General features: G+C 38.7%; 1 protein-coding gene across 3 annotated transcripts in view; it reads right to left on the bottom strand.

Annotated features, from left to right (window-relative positions):
* Positions 1 to 16,823, bottom strand: part of LOC126378021 (tripeptidyl-peptidase 2) — a 477,445-nt gene that overhangs the window by 444,127 nt on the left and 16,495 nt on the right. The window contains exons 20-26 of one of the 3 annotated variants that reach the window (XR_007568028.1): positions 16,537 to 16,625; positions 16,062 to 16,282; positions 12,519 to 12,630; positions 11,644 to 11,716; positions 10,988 to 11,073; positions 9,776 to 9,947; positions 5,393 to 9,125 (exon numbers count right to left, since the gene is read on the bottom strand). Coding sequence is in view for 1 of the 3 variants with exons in the window: in XM_050026079.1 (XP_049882036.1) it covers positions 8,916 to 9,125; positions 9,776 to 9,947; positions 10,988 to 11,073; positions 11,644 to 11,716; positions 12,519 to 12,630; positions 16,062 to 16,282; positions 16,537 to 16,625 (963 nt within the window). In the remaining 2 variants the exon portion in view is untranslated. Of the gene's footprint in view, positions 1 to 1,727; positions 9,126 to 9,775; positions 9,948 to 10,987; positions 11,074 to 11,643; positions 11,717 to 12,518; positions 12,631 to 16,061; positions 16,283 to 16,536; positions 16,626 to 16,823 lie in introns of those variants that run through there. The other 2 variants (XR_007568025.1, XM_050026079.1) reach the window with 2 other exon arrangements.

The following is a 16,823-nucleotide window of genomic DNA, read 5'->3' on the forward strand; positions in this document are numbered from 1 at the left end:
TTCATTTGACTAGGTTGTCAAAAAACGGATTGAGGATTGACCGTGGATACGCATGGTGTTCTAGTTAGATAGGGTCTTTAACAGTATAAAAACATCATACTGTGTATAATGTATTATGGATGTCATTTCAAGATCGTATCGGAGTCGTGTGGTGTTAGAGAGTGAGGTCTAAATAGATCTAATGAATAGTTGAACTTGACAATAGTGAAACTGAATAATATTCAGATGTTGTGTGAAATAGAAAGTGTATTGGTACCTATTTGAAAGTGTATGTTACCTACGGTCGCATTATCTCGCTCTAGCAATGACGGTTCTGAGTGTCAGAAAAGGATAGTGCATAGAAAGCATAGGAAAGTGCAACCCAGCCAGATTGTTCAATCATTATCTGATTGTGGCCGTGCGACCATGCCGGGTGTTACTTCTTCTATCGTGTGGGTTGTGAGGTGTAGTACCGACCTCATCAACCCTGGTGTCAGGGTTACTATTGAGCCGCTCATGTAACGACTACTTACTTACATTAGTAAGTAGTAACCGGGACCAACGGCTTAACGTGCCTTCCGAAGCACGGATCGTCTCACTTTCGGACAATCAGGTGATCAGCCTGTAATGTCCTAACCAAACTCAGGACCACAAAGTCATCTTCTGGGTGTTACTTATACATAACATTAGTGGTATTAATAAACTAATCACAGTTCTCATATAAAAACAGAGACTTGAGCATGATCTTGAGGGCAGTCTCAGCTGAGATTCGTTTATGAATACCACCCTAGTTCTAAGTTCTATGCGACTTGATGTTTTTCGTTGCATGAAAATTAAAACAATTTTATAGAGCGCCAAAAACGTCATCCATCGTTCAAGGGCGCCATATTGAATAAATTTATCTAAAAAAGCAATATTGCTATTTGACATTTCGCACTTTTATATGCACAAATGTCAAATTGCAATACTGCTTTTTAGATGAATCGCAACAATGCGGATTTATTAGACGCGCGCGCCTCGGACATAAGAGGTTATTTGTACTACTACTGACTCTGATACAACATGCATATTATATAAGATCACGCCTATTTGCCATTGGGATAGGCAGGGACCACGGAATTCCACTTACTACGATCAGATCCAGGATGTTTTAAAGAAAGGCCAGGTCAAGAGGACTCTAAACCGACACTCTAATGTTGACGACAGGTCGACATGGCAATCGGGGCATGAGGTGAGCCGCGGAGGCGGGGTCGCCCCGCACACCCGCACAGTCCCCGCGGCGTCTTAGTCTTAGTGTCGCACGAGTCCGTATCGACCGCGTTTATCGATTATAATCTCGCTTACATAATTTATTACTATTGTGTTTTAAAAATGGCTACGGTTGCATCTTCGTCGCGTGTTCAAGCAAAAAAACCAATAATTCACTATCAAGCTCGAGAACTAGCTAGAAAAGTGTTAGAAAATTGTGACATTGAACGGAAAAATAATTGTTACAATTTTTCTGTCAATCGATACGTTAGATGATTCAGATGAATAAATATTAACTTAAATGAAAACGTGGTATTATTTTATTCACATTTTTGTTACATACATAATAAAAATATATCGATATTGAAAACGTCACGTCACTAGAGAATTGCCATGTCGACCTGTCGTCTACAGTAAATGCATGCTCGCATGAAGTCTTCGATGAGAGTGGAAGTAGCGGGAGTCAGAATCGTAGAAAGTGACAGGTGCCAAGAAGAAAATTTAATCCTTCAAATAATATTTATTTCTCCATTCTTATCAACAACTCATTAAAAAAAACATTACCTATATTAATAAATCAATCATCACGAAGCACAATATTTCATTACAATGTTATTAGCGCCACACTATAGCTAACTCTTTACACAAGTGATAGAAACATTTACACAAGGGAGAAGAACAGTAGCTGTAGTGTGAAAGACGCGACGCGACATATAACGCGGCGAATATCTACGAAGACCGCATACTCTGCGTCTATTTGTCGCGTCATATCCCTCATACTACGGCTACCTTTTTTGATAGATTTAACTACGACATATTTTTATATAAAAGCTTACTTTATTATAAGCCTTTTTATTTTGAAATTAAGCTATAGCGTGACACGTTTATATGAAGGAACCAATTGCTTCGGTTCAAGCACAAAGGGAAGAGAAGTTACTTTCTTAAAATACTACGATCAAAACGTTTACAAATGCCACAAAATGGTACGAAATTATGGAAGCGCAATCCTAAAACGATTTATCGATTAAAGCGGCTATTAAAAAATCTATCGGTTCCTGACAATCCTGATTTCGCGGGGTTTTTTTTTCAATACAAAAGTGCTATCCATATTAGTCTCAACCAGCGAACTTCACGTTCCTAAGCGCCTCAGTACCGATCCCTGGCTGGTTACCCCAGATAACAGCTAGATTTCCAAGAATAATTTGCAAAAATTATAAGTACCTACCACCTCTTCCCATTTTGCTCGAACCTAGACCAAATGCTAATACAGATAGGCTTGAATATAACTAAAAAGTTACTTTTGAACTAAAGATATCAGATTACTCTTTAACATAAGTAACTATAAACCAGAAAGTACTAGAATGGAGTAACTAATATGCTAGTAAAACAGTAATATACTATTCTATCATTAGCCCAATAAATAAATACGAAAATTCCATTCCGTTGGACCAACAGAAAGCTCGGTTAGGTGTGGGTACTTTGTTCTTATGATGGATGAACCTCTGACTACCCCAATTGGGATACAGTCGTGAAGCTAAAGTAGATACAAGTTGTGAAGATTTAGGGCGTACGCTAAACTCGGATGGATACCAACTTATACTGGATAGTTCTACTAAGTTGTTAATCGTCCAGTGTAAGATGATCGCACGCGATGACCCGAGCGTGTGCGGGTGCGTAGGACCAATTTACACCAGCCGATGAATAAGATAGTAGTATTACCCAGCATAAGTTGGTCCGACCCTTTTATCGGACGGCCTTAAAACTGCAATGCACTAAAATAAATTGATTCAAGCCTACCGGTATTAGCGTGTCCCTAATAAAATAAGATAGCATTTACATATAAAACACAATGGATACTTCACACTATACTGTACATGGCATTTCCTATTGGACTAGCCGTAGCATGCTGCCAACATATCGCGCGTGACGCGATAAATGTTGATATGCGGGAAGCACACTACGGCTACTGTAGGCCTATTCTATACTGTTCGTTTTGCAGTACGCACTAAACAGTTTGACGATAATTCAATGAAAATAATATGCATCGACTTTTATTTTACAATATTTAAGTAAATAAGGCAGGCTTAATGGTATCGATTCCGACAGGCACAAACTTAATTTCCATTTGGTTTGCTAGTTCTAAAAGTAGTTCTGTCCCTTTCTTTTACTTATCGTAAGAAAAGGACGGAACTACGGCACTTTTTAAACGGTGAAACTAAATTATAATTAAGTTTATTCGCCAGAATCAGCAGTTTCACACTTAGCGGACACTGACATAGTAAGTATAAACAAATAGAATCGCTAAGGATTAAAAAAAAGCGCCCGAACCGTACTGTAAATGGGTGAATCTCAAAATTTCAAGTTTGGTGGCGAAATTTCATATTATTTTTTCGTGAAAAATTCGGTTCCGACATGAAAAAGATCCAAAAGGATCCTCGGTTCCGACATGAAAAAGGAATTTTTCAATTCCCAATTTACCCAATTTTTCACGAAAAAATTCTATGACAGTTCGCCACCAAACTTTGCACATTTTGATATTCACCCAAATATGTTATGTAGATAGTATAAGTTCGTTTCCTCAAATTAACATATTGTGGTTGTGAAAATAATGAGAAATATCGGTTGTACAGTGTCGACATTAAACTCGATCCTTACACGACGTAGCTTAGTGACAAGTTGCGCCGCGGACGCTCTTTTACAGATAATGGTGCTGATTCCTGCAGACGCCATCTAAAAAGTTATACCTGTCTTTTTCTTATCCATTAAAAAAGAAAGGGACGAGTAATCGACAGGGATAAAATTTAAAGAATACACGTCAATTTCAGTAGAAATCTAAAACAACCGTCTAAAAATTTTACATCGGCCAGTAACCCGACAGAATAACGGATTGCATACCAGCGAGATGCCTATTTTAGTCGCAAGGGTTATTCATTCATTTCAAAATTAACTTGTTGACAATCATCCGTCCCTTTCCTTTTCGGCGGATAATAAAATGACGGGTATAACTTAAAATTAGGAGGAGTCTGCAGGAATCGGGGCCATTGGTAGTCTATTTGTTTATATACGATTAATGTTATCGGAAATAATTTAATTGTGGAAGTCACGATGGAAAATATGGTGTAAAAAAATATAGAAGTTTTAAAAATATTGCAGTGCAGAGTTATCATAGAAACATGGCTTGCAATCGATCTTTGCAGTAAAAAATAAAATGCTTGTCGACATAAATGCCAAATTAGTTACAATAATTTCTGCATCTATAATTCTTAACTATTCATTTACTTAATTTAACATTGTATTATCATAACTAATGATTCTATATAAGTTCAACTTCATAAATTACGCTAGTGAGGTCATCATTCAAAATTGCATTAATTTATTACAAGTTTATAATAGAAAATATAGAAATAAATTCAGGTATAAAATAATACAAATACTATTAACTCGTTTCGGTTTTAAATAGACGTTGCATAATGCAGACTACCGCACAACAAACGGTCGAGAAACCTCAGACACTCACTCTATACAAAAATCTGAGAATCATTTATGCAAAGTAGGGTATTTGACTGGGTCAAAGATCTCTAGAAATAGAAGCCAGTCTAAAATGATCAAAACTCAATCTCATTTTACTTTTCGACTTATTTTCGAATTTTATTTATGAATTAAGCAACAACAAGTACGACGTATGATAGTTTTTATTGATGACGTCAGTGGACAGTATTTCCATACAAACTCCAAAGAAAACTTTCGTTTTGACGTTACGTAAAAAGTATCTCATTTGACAAGGTCGTCAAGTAGCCTATTATCTCGGATAAACTTGTTGAAGATCAATTTATCATTTTTGCATCTACGTCATATCGCAAGGTTGAGAAGAAGAAATGTCAAGAAATTGCACCAGCAACAAATCTTTCAATTATATAACTCATTGTTACTGTGTACCAACAGTTAACAGCCTCCGTGGTCTAGTGGTTAGAGCGTTAGGCTCACGATCTGGAGGTCCGGGTTCGATTCCCGATGGGGACATTGTCGAAATCACTTTGTGAGACTGTCATTTGTTTGGTAAGGACTTTTCAGGCTTGAATCACCTGATTGTCCGTAAGAGTAAGATGATTCCGTGCTTCGGAGGGCACGTTAAGCCGTTGGTCCCGGCTATTAGCCGTAAAAACACCTCCACCAACCCGCATTGGAGCAGCGTGGTGGAGTATGCTCCATACCCCCTCCGGTTGATTGAGGGGAGGCCTGTGCCCAGCAGTGGGACGTATATAGGCTGTTTATGACGACTGTGTACCACCTAACCCGTAAGTGTGAGGGAGACACACTGCGCGCGCTGTCCCCTTTACTCCTTAGCGGCGTACGGGCATTTAGACTAAAGACCCAGAGGAGGTGAGGTAGGCGCCCGATACGAATCTGTGCGGGGCGGAGAGTTTATTTATTTATTTATTTAGGTACACATACAGCAATACATATGAAACTTTTACAGACAGCATTATGAATATAGCCGTTCTATACGTAGTATTATTCTTTATTCTATGATTACTGCCTAAACATGTCGTTTTCCAAGTTCCGCATTATCTCACGTCTATAAAAAACCGAATCTTGGTAATATTTGAGCTAGTGCTGCAAAGAACTTTAGGCTTTTAGCCCTTATTTTAAGACTAGACTGTTAAATAAAAAGCTTAGTAGGCTAAAAACCTATAAAGCCATTTAGTACTTGCGGCTAGGCTAGGGTTAAGCCTATTCAAGCCTATTGGTTATAAGCCTAAAGGCCTTAAAAAGGCCTAACCTTGTTTAAGACTAATTTAATAAAATAAGACGCTCAAAAAGCCTATGAAGCTCTTAGACCTTAAGGTTATTTAGGCTATACATACAGTCCCTTTCTCAAGTAAAAAAAAGTAAAAGTGTGGGTGGGTACAACAAACTTTAAAAACATATATACCTACACAAACACTGTGAAAAATTGATTTATTGTTAGATGCACAACTAGCTAACTAACTATGAATATTGAAAATAACTTCTTACTATCAATTAGTATGGAAATAGTCTAATAATTATAGTAATACGTAACAGCACGTCCCGTCAGCCCCATACAAATTACTTACGCCAGAAGAACCGATTTTTAAGGCCAATATCATGTGTGAATTTTATGTAGCTCCAATAATATTATATACATACGTATCGAATTGATAACTCCCTTTTTTGAAATCGGTAAAAAGGCTTTTACTAAAAAATGATAATAAAGACTCCAGTCCCAAAAAGCCTACTACTTTAAAAAAAGCTATAGGCTTTTTAAAAGCCTACTACATTAAAAAGGCTATAGGCTTTTTTAAAGCCTACTACTTTAAAAATGGCTAAAAGTTTTTTAAAATGACGAAGCTTTTAAAGCCCTATTTTACTGGTCTAGTCCCAAAAAGGACTCGGTAGGCTGAAATTTAGGGCTAAAAGCCTAAAGTCCTTTGCAGCACTAATTTGAGCACACTTACAGGAGCACCTGCTTTTAACATAATAAAATGCTTACGATACTAAACTGAATGATTCAATCGTCAAATTATCAAACATATACCCGTTTAAACATAGCATAATTAGAATGACAGCAAGACATAGATATATGTATTTTTTCGCACTAACGGTATACGGCTTCGCGCGAAGGAGACGAGATATTACACTAACGCTATGTTTTAAAGGATATATACAACATGTAAACAACACCAATCGTTTTAACATCATAACACGTGTCTTATCCGCTGAGAAGGAAAGGGAAGGGTACTCGACAAGCTAAAAAATTATACGTATATGGAACACACGTGAATTCTAGATAAACTCTTAAAAACCCGTATTTTTTATATTGTCGTATAATCCGACAGAATTGAGCTGATAGCCCAAGTCGAACGGGTTGCAGCGAGATGTCTATACAATTTATTCTTCCGGATTATTGTTACATTCACTCATTGATTTTAAAATTAACAGCTGTCACCTCCCGTCTCTTTCCTTTTCGCCAGATTAGAAAATGACAGGTATAACTTTAAAAAAATTAGGTGTCGATAATTAAATACAGTGTATTTTTTTCCGCTAATACTTTCAACGATCAATGTGCCCAACAACATCGTCAAAGAACTTATGCAAAATTAACCATCAAATTGACAAATGTTTGAAGGAATGGAGATTTAGTTTCTTGAACTGTTTCGCTCAGAATAGTGTGTATTTAGATCTTTAAAAGCATTAGGGATGAACAAAAATAATCCAGTATAAAATAAAATTCAATTATCTATTTGCAATATCAAAACTGTACTACGACTTACTGTGCGCTATTTTTTTTATTTTATACAACACTTCATTATTAAACTGTACTTGTATCTAAGTTGCGACTTAGTATAGATGGACATGGCTTAGAAAATCAACAATTCACTTACACTCGGGCGTTCAAATTGGTACTATCAACTCATTACACTTAAACATAGCTGGCGAGGACTGGGTGCATATACTGTACAGCTCTGCCTACCCCTTCAGGAATACAAGCGTGAAGCTACGTTATTTATTGTTTTATTAGTCATAATCATCATCATTAGGCCTCAAACATCTAAATGTCCCGCGACAGTCAACGCACTTCCGAATACAAACCAATGTGACTTTTCATGTTCATCAATAGGGTATTCGATTAGGTCTAAGATAAATTATAACACTAATTTAAAAATAGAAGCCAAACAAAATTGATTTTTTTTTGTTTTCCCCGAAGGGTAAGGCAAAGGGAACTATGCCCATACAGCCATGTCTTACGTTTTTTTTTTTCTTGATGAATAATGAAATGATCAAAGGTGATGATAATGAAACCTAAGCCCCCACCCTCGGAGTAGACTCCTACTCCGAACTCCAAACGAATTAACTCAAAAGTCCGCATAAACTTTCGAGTTATGAAGCGGCTTCCTGGCACGAAGCGAAAATAGGCAGATACACTTTGTTTATTGAATACTCCGATATAATAACACTCGCGAATGTCTTCCGACTAACTTAATGCGATCATTAATCACAAAACACCACTTTGTATTAATTAATTAGATTATTCAATGAAGAAAGCAACTGTCCCGTTCCCGTTTCCCGCCAAAAAGCCCCAACCTAAATGAATCTCATTTTACTTTCGACTTATTTCCGGATTTTATTTAGGACGTCCCAGGACAGTATTTCCATACAAACTCCGAAGAAAACTTTCGTTTTGACGTTTCGTAAAAGTATCTGATTTGACTAGGTTGCCAAGTGCCTATTATTAGATGACATCGTGTACCACAATTTGAATTCAGAACTTCTATCGTGTGGATTGTGAGGTGGATTACCAACCCCATCAACCCTGGTGTCAGGGTTATTACTGAGCCGTCACAGGCCCCTGACATGGCTCATGTAACGACTACGTACTCCCGGGTTCGAATCCCGGTGGGGACAATTTTAGAACTAAGTACTTATTGTTGTTTATCAAAACGTTCGGATCGAAACTATTATTAATTCTTATCAATACTTGTTACGTGCGATTAGATTTCAATACAAAAGTGCTAATAAATCGACCAGCGAACTGCGAAGCGTAGCGCCCGAATATCCGATCACTGATTATAAGCGATGATAGGTTTTTCCAACTTTTTGTGCAGGAGTAACTAGATGATACAACCAATTCCTAACGCCCGGACCCTGGTAGCTTTCACCAGGAAGATCTAGAAGGGTCGGTAAGTCGACGGATACTTGATCGGCATCTGTCCTTGCGCGAACTTGGCAAGATAATCCCATTTCAGTTGCTTGTACGCCTCTATCAGACGCTCCTCTGCCTCCTTCGAAGGTCTTTCTTCTAAGATCTTGGTTAGTAGTTTCACTGCTCGCCCCCATTGGTTGAACGTGAAGCAGTGCCACACGCCGTAGTGGATTGCCTGTGGAGGATTTTAATTATGCATGATAGAATACATATATCCATAAATAGCTTATAGAAGTACGTCGTCCCACTGCTAGGCCCAGGACTCTCCTCAATCAACCGGATGGAGTATGGAGCATACTCCACCACGCTGTTCCCTGCGGGTTAGTGGAGATGTTTGGACGGAATTATGTTACTTTTACGAACAATCAGGTGATTCAGCCTACAATGTCCTTACCAAACAAAGGATAGCCTCACAAAGTGATTTCGACCATGTCCCCATTGGGAATCGAACCCGGACCTCCAGATGATGAGCCTAACGCTCTAACCATTAAGACCACAGAGGATGTATAAAAATAATAGAATAATAAGACCTCTCAGTTATAAGCTACGTATATCTTCCAAAACATAGCTAGAAACATGAAGAAAATCCCCAACTATTGCTCAATGGCTCAAATTAGCGTAATATGTCACAATGAACTTTTCATACAAATTTCATGGTTTGACGTTTCATAAAAAGTAACCAACTGGACTAGTTCTAAACTAGGGTACGGGGGAGAGCTACCGTTCTATACGCAGTATTATTGTATATTCTACGCTGGTAGCGTCCGATGGGGACTTTCTCCAGTTACGGGAGTAAGTCGTGTATATAGTGCGTAGTGTGGTCACCTTGGAGTCGGTGAGGTCGGTGAACTTGAGCAGGTCGTCCATGTTCCCCCTCAGCGCGGCGGCCAGCTTGTCCCGCGCCGCAGCGCCCGCCGCCAGCGCCCGCAGGCGGCACAGCGCCGCGCCGCGCCGGCATAGCGCGTCTATCAGGTAGCCCTTCTGCTTTTCTTGCTCCCTGTAACAATACCACATTCTTCACCGAAAGAAGACAGAGAAATTGGTTCGATGTGTGGCCTATCGTCAGGTTCGAACGGCATTTTCTCATAAAGCAATTATTGATGAAAATATGCTTGAAATGCCAGGTCGACGTCTCTAAATCTTCTATCGTGTAGGTTGTGAGACGGATTATCAACCTCATCAACCCTGGTGTCAGGGTTACTATTGAGCCGCCAAAGGCCCCTGTCATATAACGACTACTTAAGTAATAATCGGGACCAACGGCTTAAAGTGTCTTCCAAAGCACGGATCATCTCAGTTTCGGACAATAAGGAAATCAGTCCGTAATGTCCTATCCAAACTAGGGATCACAAAGAGATTTTAGCGATATGTCCCAACCCGGGGCCTCCAGATCGCGAACCTAACGCTCAACCTCTGGACCACAGAAGCCGTCTCCCGAATGATAACATAGTGCTTTATTCCACACCTACAAAGGAAATAGGTAACATAATGGTGCTAATTCCTGTAAATACCATCTAATTTTAAGTTATATCTGTCATTTTCTTATCCGCCGAAAAGGAAAGGGACGGGTAATCGACAAGCATAAAATTAATGGAACACACGTCAATTTTAAGCCCAAATCTAAACCAACCGTCTAAAAATTTTACATCCGTCAATAACCCGTCACAGTTAAGTAGACAGCACGTCAAACGGATTGCATACCAGCGAGGTACCTTTTGATTCGCCCGGGTTATTCATTCATTTACTCATTCTTCCTAAAATTAAGAGCTGTGAATCATCCGTCCCTTTCCTTTTCGACGGATATGAAAATGATGGATATAACTTAAAATAAAATTAGGCGGTGTCTGCAGGAATCGGGGCCATTGTATACCAAAATCGCACGCGATTGTTTTTTGTTTTTGTTCTATTCTTTTGCAGTCGCGTAACGCCCCAAGAGCTATGGGTTTGAATCCTGTGCGAGATAAAATTTTTGAATGTTTTTTGTTCTATTTTGGTTTAAAGGTGTCATTTCGTTTAGTTCCAGACAAGGGTACTTACTGCTTAATTTTAGTTGCATCACTTCGCGTGTCGTTCTTCATCCCTAAGTACGCTAGGAGCTTGTCTTGATCTATTTGTTTTATCACCTGAAATCAAAAACAACAAAATGTATATATCGCCTTCCTGCGTAAGTCCTAACTGGATATTTGCAAAAGGCCAACAGGGTAATAGACTGGGTTAAAGATAAATTATAAAATGGTAACCTAGAAATAGAAGCCAATCTAACGAACGTTATATTCGACTTATTTTTGAATTTCATTGATCAATTAAGTAACAATGAGTACAACTTTTGACTGTAGATTCTATGGAAACATTTTGTCAAGTAGCCTATTGAATGACTAAGTTGAAGAAATACAGTCCAGACTTATTGAAATTGGACATTCTATTACAAATATTGTATTTGAAAATATGGCCGCATCACATCGCACTTTCATAAAAATAAGCATAGCTTTTATCCTTTTCTGTCAATCAGAATAGAAATTTGCTGAAGCGAAATAAAGAGCTCTCACTTTTGCGCCTCGTTGATTTCACACTGTCTCGCTCTAGCAAATGACGGTTCTGAGTGACAGAATAGGATAGAAGCGTATAAAAGTGCGATGTGGTGCGCCCAGGTAGTTAAACCTTAAGTTTATTCTACGTTATTTGTTCAATGTTACCTTTTCAGATATAGTGACGAGCTGTTCACACCACGCGGTCGTCACATCTGGTTCTTCGTTAGCATGAGGTAGTCTGAAAGTATGAAAACAGCGTTGGTCGTTGATTCCTCCCCTCCCTCCTTCAGAACCATCAGAAACTTGGACACCTTTTGCCCAGCTTTTTGTTGGAATAAACTGCCAGAATATGTGACCAGGGGGGTTAAAATGGCCACATCAAAGCAATTCATCTAAGAAAGCCACATTGCAATTTGACATTTGCGCATATAAAAGTAAGTAATACAAACATGTCAAATAGCAATATTGCTTTCTTAGATGAATTGCTTCGATATGGTAATTTTAACCTCCCAGTGCTCCCTCGGCGAACTGTTTCAAAAATGGGCTTTATGACATTTCGATAAAGTGTCTCATTTCACTAGATTGACATCTTATATACCCCTTAAAACATAACATGATTCGAATGATAACAGAACAGAGAGATTTAGTACAATACCTAGCGTAAAAGAGATGAAAGATGTCTCTTCTGATAACATAACCGAATCGCCGTCAAAAATAAATTATGAAATTCTGATTACGAAATTAAGACAGATCTAAAACTGTCGAAAAACATTTTCTCTTTTTTCTATTTAAGTTATATGTGAATTTTAATAAAAACATTATTATGTTATTAATAAGTCCGCCATTTTATAACGTAGTTTTCTATGACGTTACAGTGTGCTTTTTCATAAAAAATGTAGTAATTTCATGTTTTGACGTTTAGTACAAAAGTAACTGACTTGAGATGTGATAGTTGGAAACTAGGATGCTATGATAGCCGAGTGATATGTCACTGTAATTATGCTACGTGGGTAAAGCCTATAGTAAATATAAACACTCACTTCTTAGCATCAGTGGGCGAGTCGACCGCGTGCAGATAAGCGACGTGGGCACCTAAGTACCCGGGGAACTTCTCCAACATCTCCTCGTACACTTGCTCCAACTTGTCGCCCTCTGTAACCATAGTTACCTCAAATTACTATAAACAAACAAGCAATAATATATAACATTTGATAATAAATTAATTTTAAAACTGTGCGACCATTGGAGCGGACGGAGTGCGGGTGTGGAGCGTGGAATTCCTTGTGTGGATTCGTATAGAACTGCGTTTATCACAGCGGCAAATGCGTAACGGATGTCGTCATTTGTAATAATTGGGTCGTGTACTAGGTGTAAGATAAATTATGAAATTCTGTTTACTTAATAACGACAGATCTAGAAATATTTATAAATTTTAATAAAGAAAAACGTAATAATAATTCCGACATTTTATTACGCTTTTCTATGCCGTCACACTGTGTTATTTCATACAAATTCCATAATAATTTTATGTTTTGACGTTTAGTAAAAAGTAACTGATTCGACTAATTGGAAACTAGTCTATTCGAACATGGGTATTTCTACGAACACCGGAAATCAATATCATAACTATAAACGCAAAAGTAACAAAACTATGAATGAGAAATGGGGAGCAGCGTGGTGTAGTATGCTCCATGCCCCTTCGGTCGATTGAGGGGAGGCCTGTGCCCAGCAGTGGGAAGTATGTAGGCTGTTTATGTGTTATGTAAACGCAATATCATAGAATCTTTCGACATTTTTGCAAATATCCAGTTAAAACTTATGTATGTCGAAAATTTCCATAAGTTCTAACTGGGTAGTTATAAAAAATGCAAAACATTGTAGAATATTTTTGCATTAACGATTATGTTCATTGACAACCGGAGTTCCAAGATACACCCAACTGCGTTTTCTACATCGGCAAATGCGCGCCGAATATCCCTATTTGTTTGGTAGAAATCAGAATAATTTATTCAACTTTAAAATTTGTTAAAGGTCAATTTAACATTTTTGAATTTACGACATTTCGCAAGGTGTTATGACTGAGCAGAAGAAATGAAACTGCAACAGCAACACATCTTTTAAATCAATGTAGGTATACATTACAAGTTATTTAATAACCAGAGAAGCAATTACAACATTAGCATAGAATAAGGAATAATACGTATAGGACGGCAACTCTCCGCTCCCCACCAGCGGCTAAACTACCTCACACCCCCTCGAACATAGTTTAGACTTGAATCGTATGGTGTCAGACGTCACACACACCGATGCGCGTGTACGATAATGTCAGTGTGTAGTGTCTGTGTAAAACGAGGTTTGTTTGTGTGAAGTGTCCGGGGTGTGACATTAGTATGCGACGATCCGTACAGTCCGTTCGCTTTAGTGGACTCACAGCTTTACTATATACAAAACACACTACACGTATAAAAATGCGCCACAAACATCAAGTATTAAAAAAAATCAGTCGCTTATATTTAAGAAATACAGAACCCGAACGGATGATTGAGATCAGTAAAGGCGCTAGGAGTTTTTCAGAAACCGCACCGTTTCGAAATGCGGCAGGTCAACTTAGCCGGATTATCATTAAAAGATTACATTTATCCGCATTGTAGGTACTAATTTAACATTATAGGGTAATTTAGCTGACATAGTAACTTTAAAAACTAAGACCTTACATGTTTGTATCGAGTGACACGTCAAAAAAAAGCTGGACTAGGAGCAAAACTATTCTCCAACATGCCGTAGAAACCGACAGAGGGATGGAGTCTTCTTTAATGTCATATTTTACAGTGGCGTTTTTATCGCATGTGATGTGTTATCTGTGGGTGATCTAAATACAGGTAAAATGCAACAAATGTCCTACTTGGCGACCGTCTCTCCTGTCTCACTTGAAACGCATGCATAGACCCTGCAAAAGGTGAAAACAACCGCCTTAGACATAGGCCTATAGGAGACCTGTAGGATGGGACTGGATGGAATGGAAAGTATATAAACATAACACATATAAAATAGCGTCACGCCTGTGTTCCAGAAGGGGTATAGTACGTACACCCACTTCTCGCCAGCTATGTTCCAGTCCCATGTAATAAGGGAGCGAGCCAATTACCATTAACCTGGCTCAAGTCCTAGAAACCACGTGATATCAATTATCTATGATACAAACACGAATTCAAACTCACGGAGGAACTCACTAATTTCAAACCTGGTATATATATATATATATACAGGGTGTTAGTGACATCGTAACGAATAATCATAATCATAATCATTTATTGCAAGTCACAGTTTTACATAGGTGGTATACAGGATGTGGTAGGTACATTGTGACGCCCCGTTGGGGCACAGCAACTTAGGCATAACATTTGTTACGTGGTCAGAATTTACATTTATACAATAAGCTTTAACCAATTATCTACTTAACAATTAATGTAACATTATTATATATATTCTAGTATAAATTATATAAGTATTATTAACATTTTATCAAGAAATAACTTTTAATAGAATTATTACAATACTGAGGGGGATGATTCGGACCATGATTCTGAGTTGATATCAAGTGGAATTTTCCGTCGCAAAATTCATGATTTTTTTTTTAGTTTTTTTAAATTATTTTCAATTCTATATGGAACAGAAAATAATAAAAAGAAAAACAAAAATTTTCATGAATTTTCCGACTGAAAATTCCACTTCATATCATCTCAGAATCATGGTCTCAATCATCCCTCAAAGTTTTCGTTACGACGTCACTAACACCCTGTATATTGAGGAGCTCGGTGGCGCAGCGGTAAAACGCGCTCGGTCTGCGATAGTTGAAGTTAAGCAACTTTCGCAAAGGCCGGTCATAGGATGGGTGACCACAAAAAAAAAGTTTTCATCTCGAGCTCCTCCGTGCTTCGGAAGGCACGTTAAGCCGTTGGTCCCGGCTGCATTAGCAGTCGTTAATAACCACCAATCCGCACTGGGCCTGCGTGGTGGTTTAAGGCCCGATCTCCCTATCCATCCATAGGGAAGGCCCGTGCCCCAGCAGTGGGGACGTTAATGGGCTGGTGATGATGATAATGTATTAGCACTTATCCGTGAAGGAAACTCACAGAGACAATTTTTAAATTGAAAAAAAAATCTTATTCGGACGGGACTTCAACTCGCAGCTCTTGTCAAAGCCGAGTCGAGCGTGTTAACCATTACTCTACTGTGTCTTCCTCCAGTCCATGCAAAATCCTTTCGATCTACGTATATATCGCCATTAAGCCGACGGTTTATTTAACCTTCGAGGAGGTACACGCATTCCTGAAAAATGCGTTTCCAAGGTATGTGGCCTAACCCGTATTGGGCTGGATTTCCCTTCGCGGGTTGGAAGGTCAGACAGGCAATCGCTTCTGTGAAAAATCGGACCTGTCAAATCTTCAGGTTAGGTAAACGGACCCTGTGAAAACGGGATAACGCAAGCGAGATGACAATATCTTCATTTTGTAATAAGGCGAAAAGTCAGAGTAGTCTATTTTCTGACAAAGGAAAATCTTCGTAAAGCTAAAAACACTTACCTAGCTTAGCCAGCCAGTTAGTAGTGAACTCCTTGACGGCATCCATATAGTCGTCATGCGGTTTCCCCTTCTCTTTTTCCTTGTTGTTGTTGGTACGCTTGGGGGGTTCGCAGACGACATACTGCAGCGGGTAGGTGTCCACCTTGCGGCCTAGCTCGTCCTTTGCGAAGGTCACCGTGCCGGTCAGCGTGTGCCCTATCGTCAGGTTCGAACGGCCTATTCTGAAAAAATAATTATTGTTGCAAATATGCTGGAAATTCCAGGTCGACGTCTCTAAAATCTTTTTCAATCAATGGAACCCCGTCAGGGTATCAATGGAACCCCGAGATATAATTCGCACCGAGCGTCAAGCGTAAACCGTGCTGCGGGCCGTGCCAAGGCGTCATACTACTTATTATGAACCATCAATGACCCATGGTCTTTGTCCGTGAAAGGGTTAAAAAATCGAATACATATCAATTAACATAAAACTCACTTATCAGCCGGCACCGACGTGAAGTATAGAGGTATTAATGTTCCACTTTGTAATGGTAGTGAGCTGATCTTCTTTCCTCCAGTTAACGCCTGAAAATTATACAATAATTACAAAACGCCCCTTTTAAAAAAACTATATCGAATACTTATAATAATTTCGGAGATACTAGGCGTTCCCCGGTTGGAAAGCAAGGCGGACAGAATCACACCGGAAAATTCCACTTGATATTAACTCGGAATCATGGTCTGAATCATCCCCCTGAGTATTCGTTACGATGTCACTAACAC

Source organism: Pectinophora gossypiella, chromosome 2 (genome assembly GCF_024362695.1).
Source record: "Pectinophora gossypiella chromosome 2, ilPecGoss1.1, whole genome shotgun sequence".
NCBI lineage: Eukaryota > Metazoa > Arthropoda > Insecta > Lepidoptera > Gelechiidae > Pectinophora > Pectinophora gossypiella.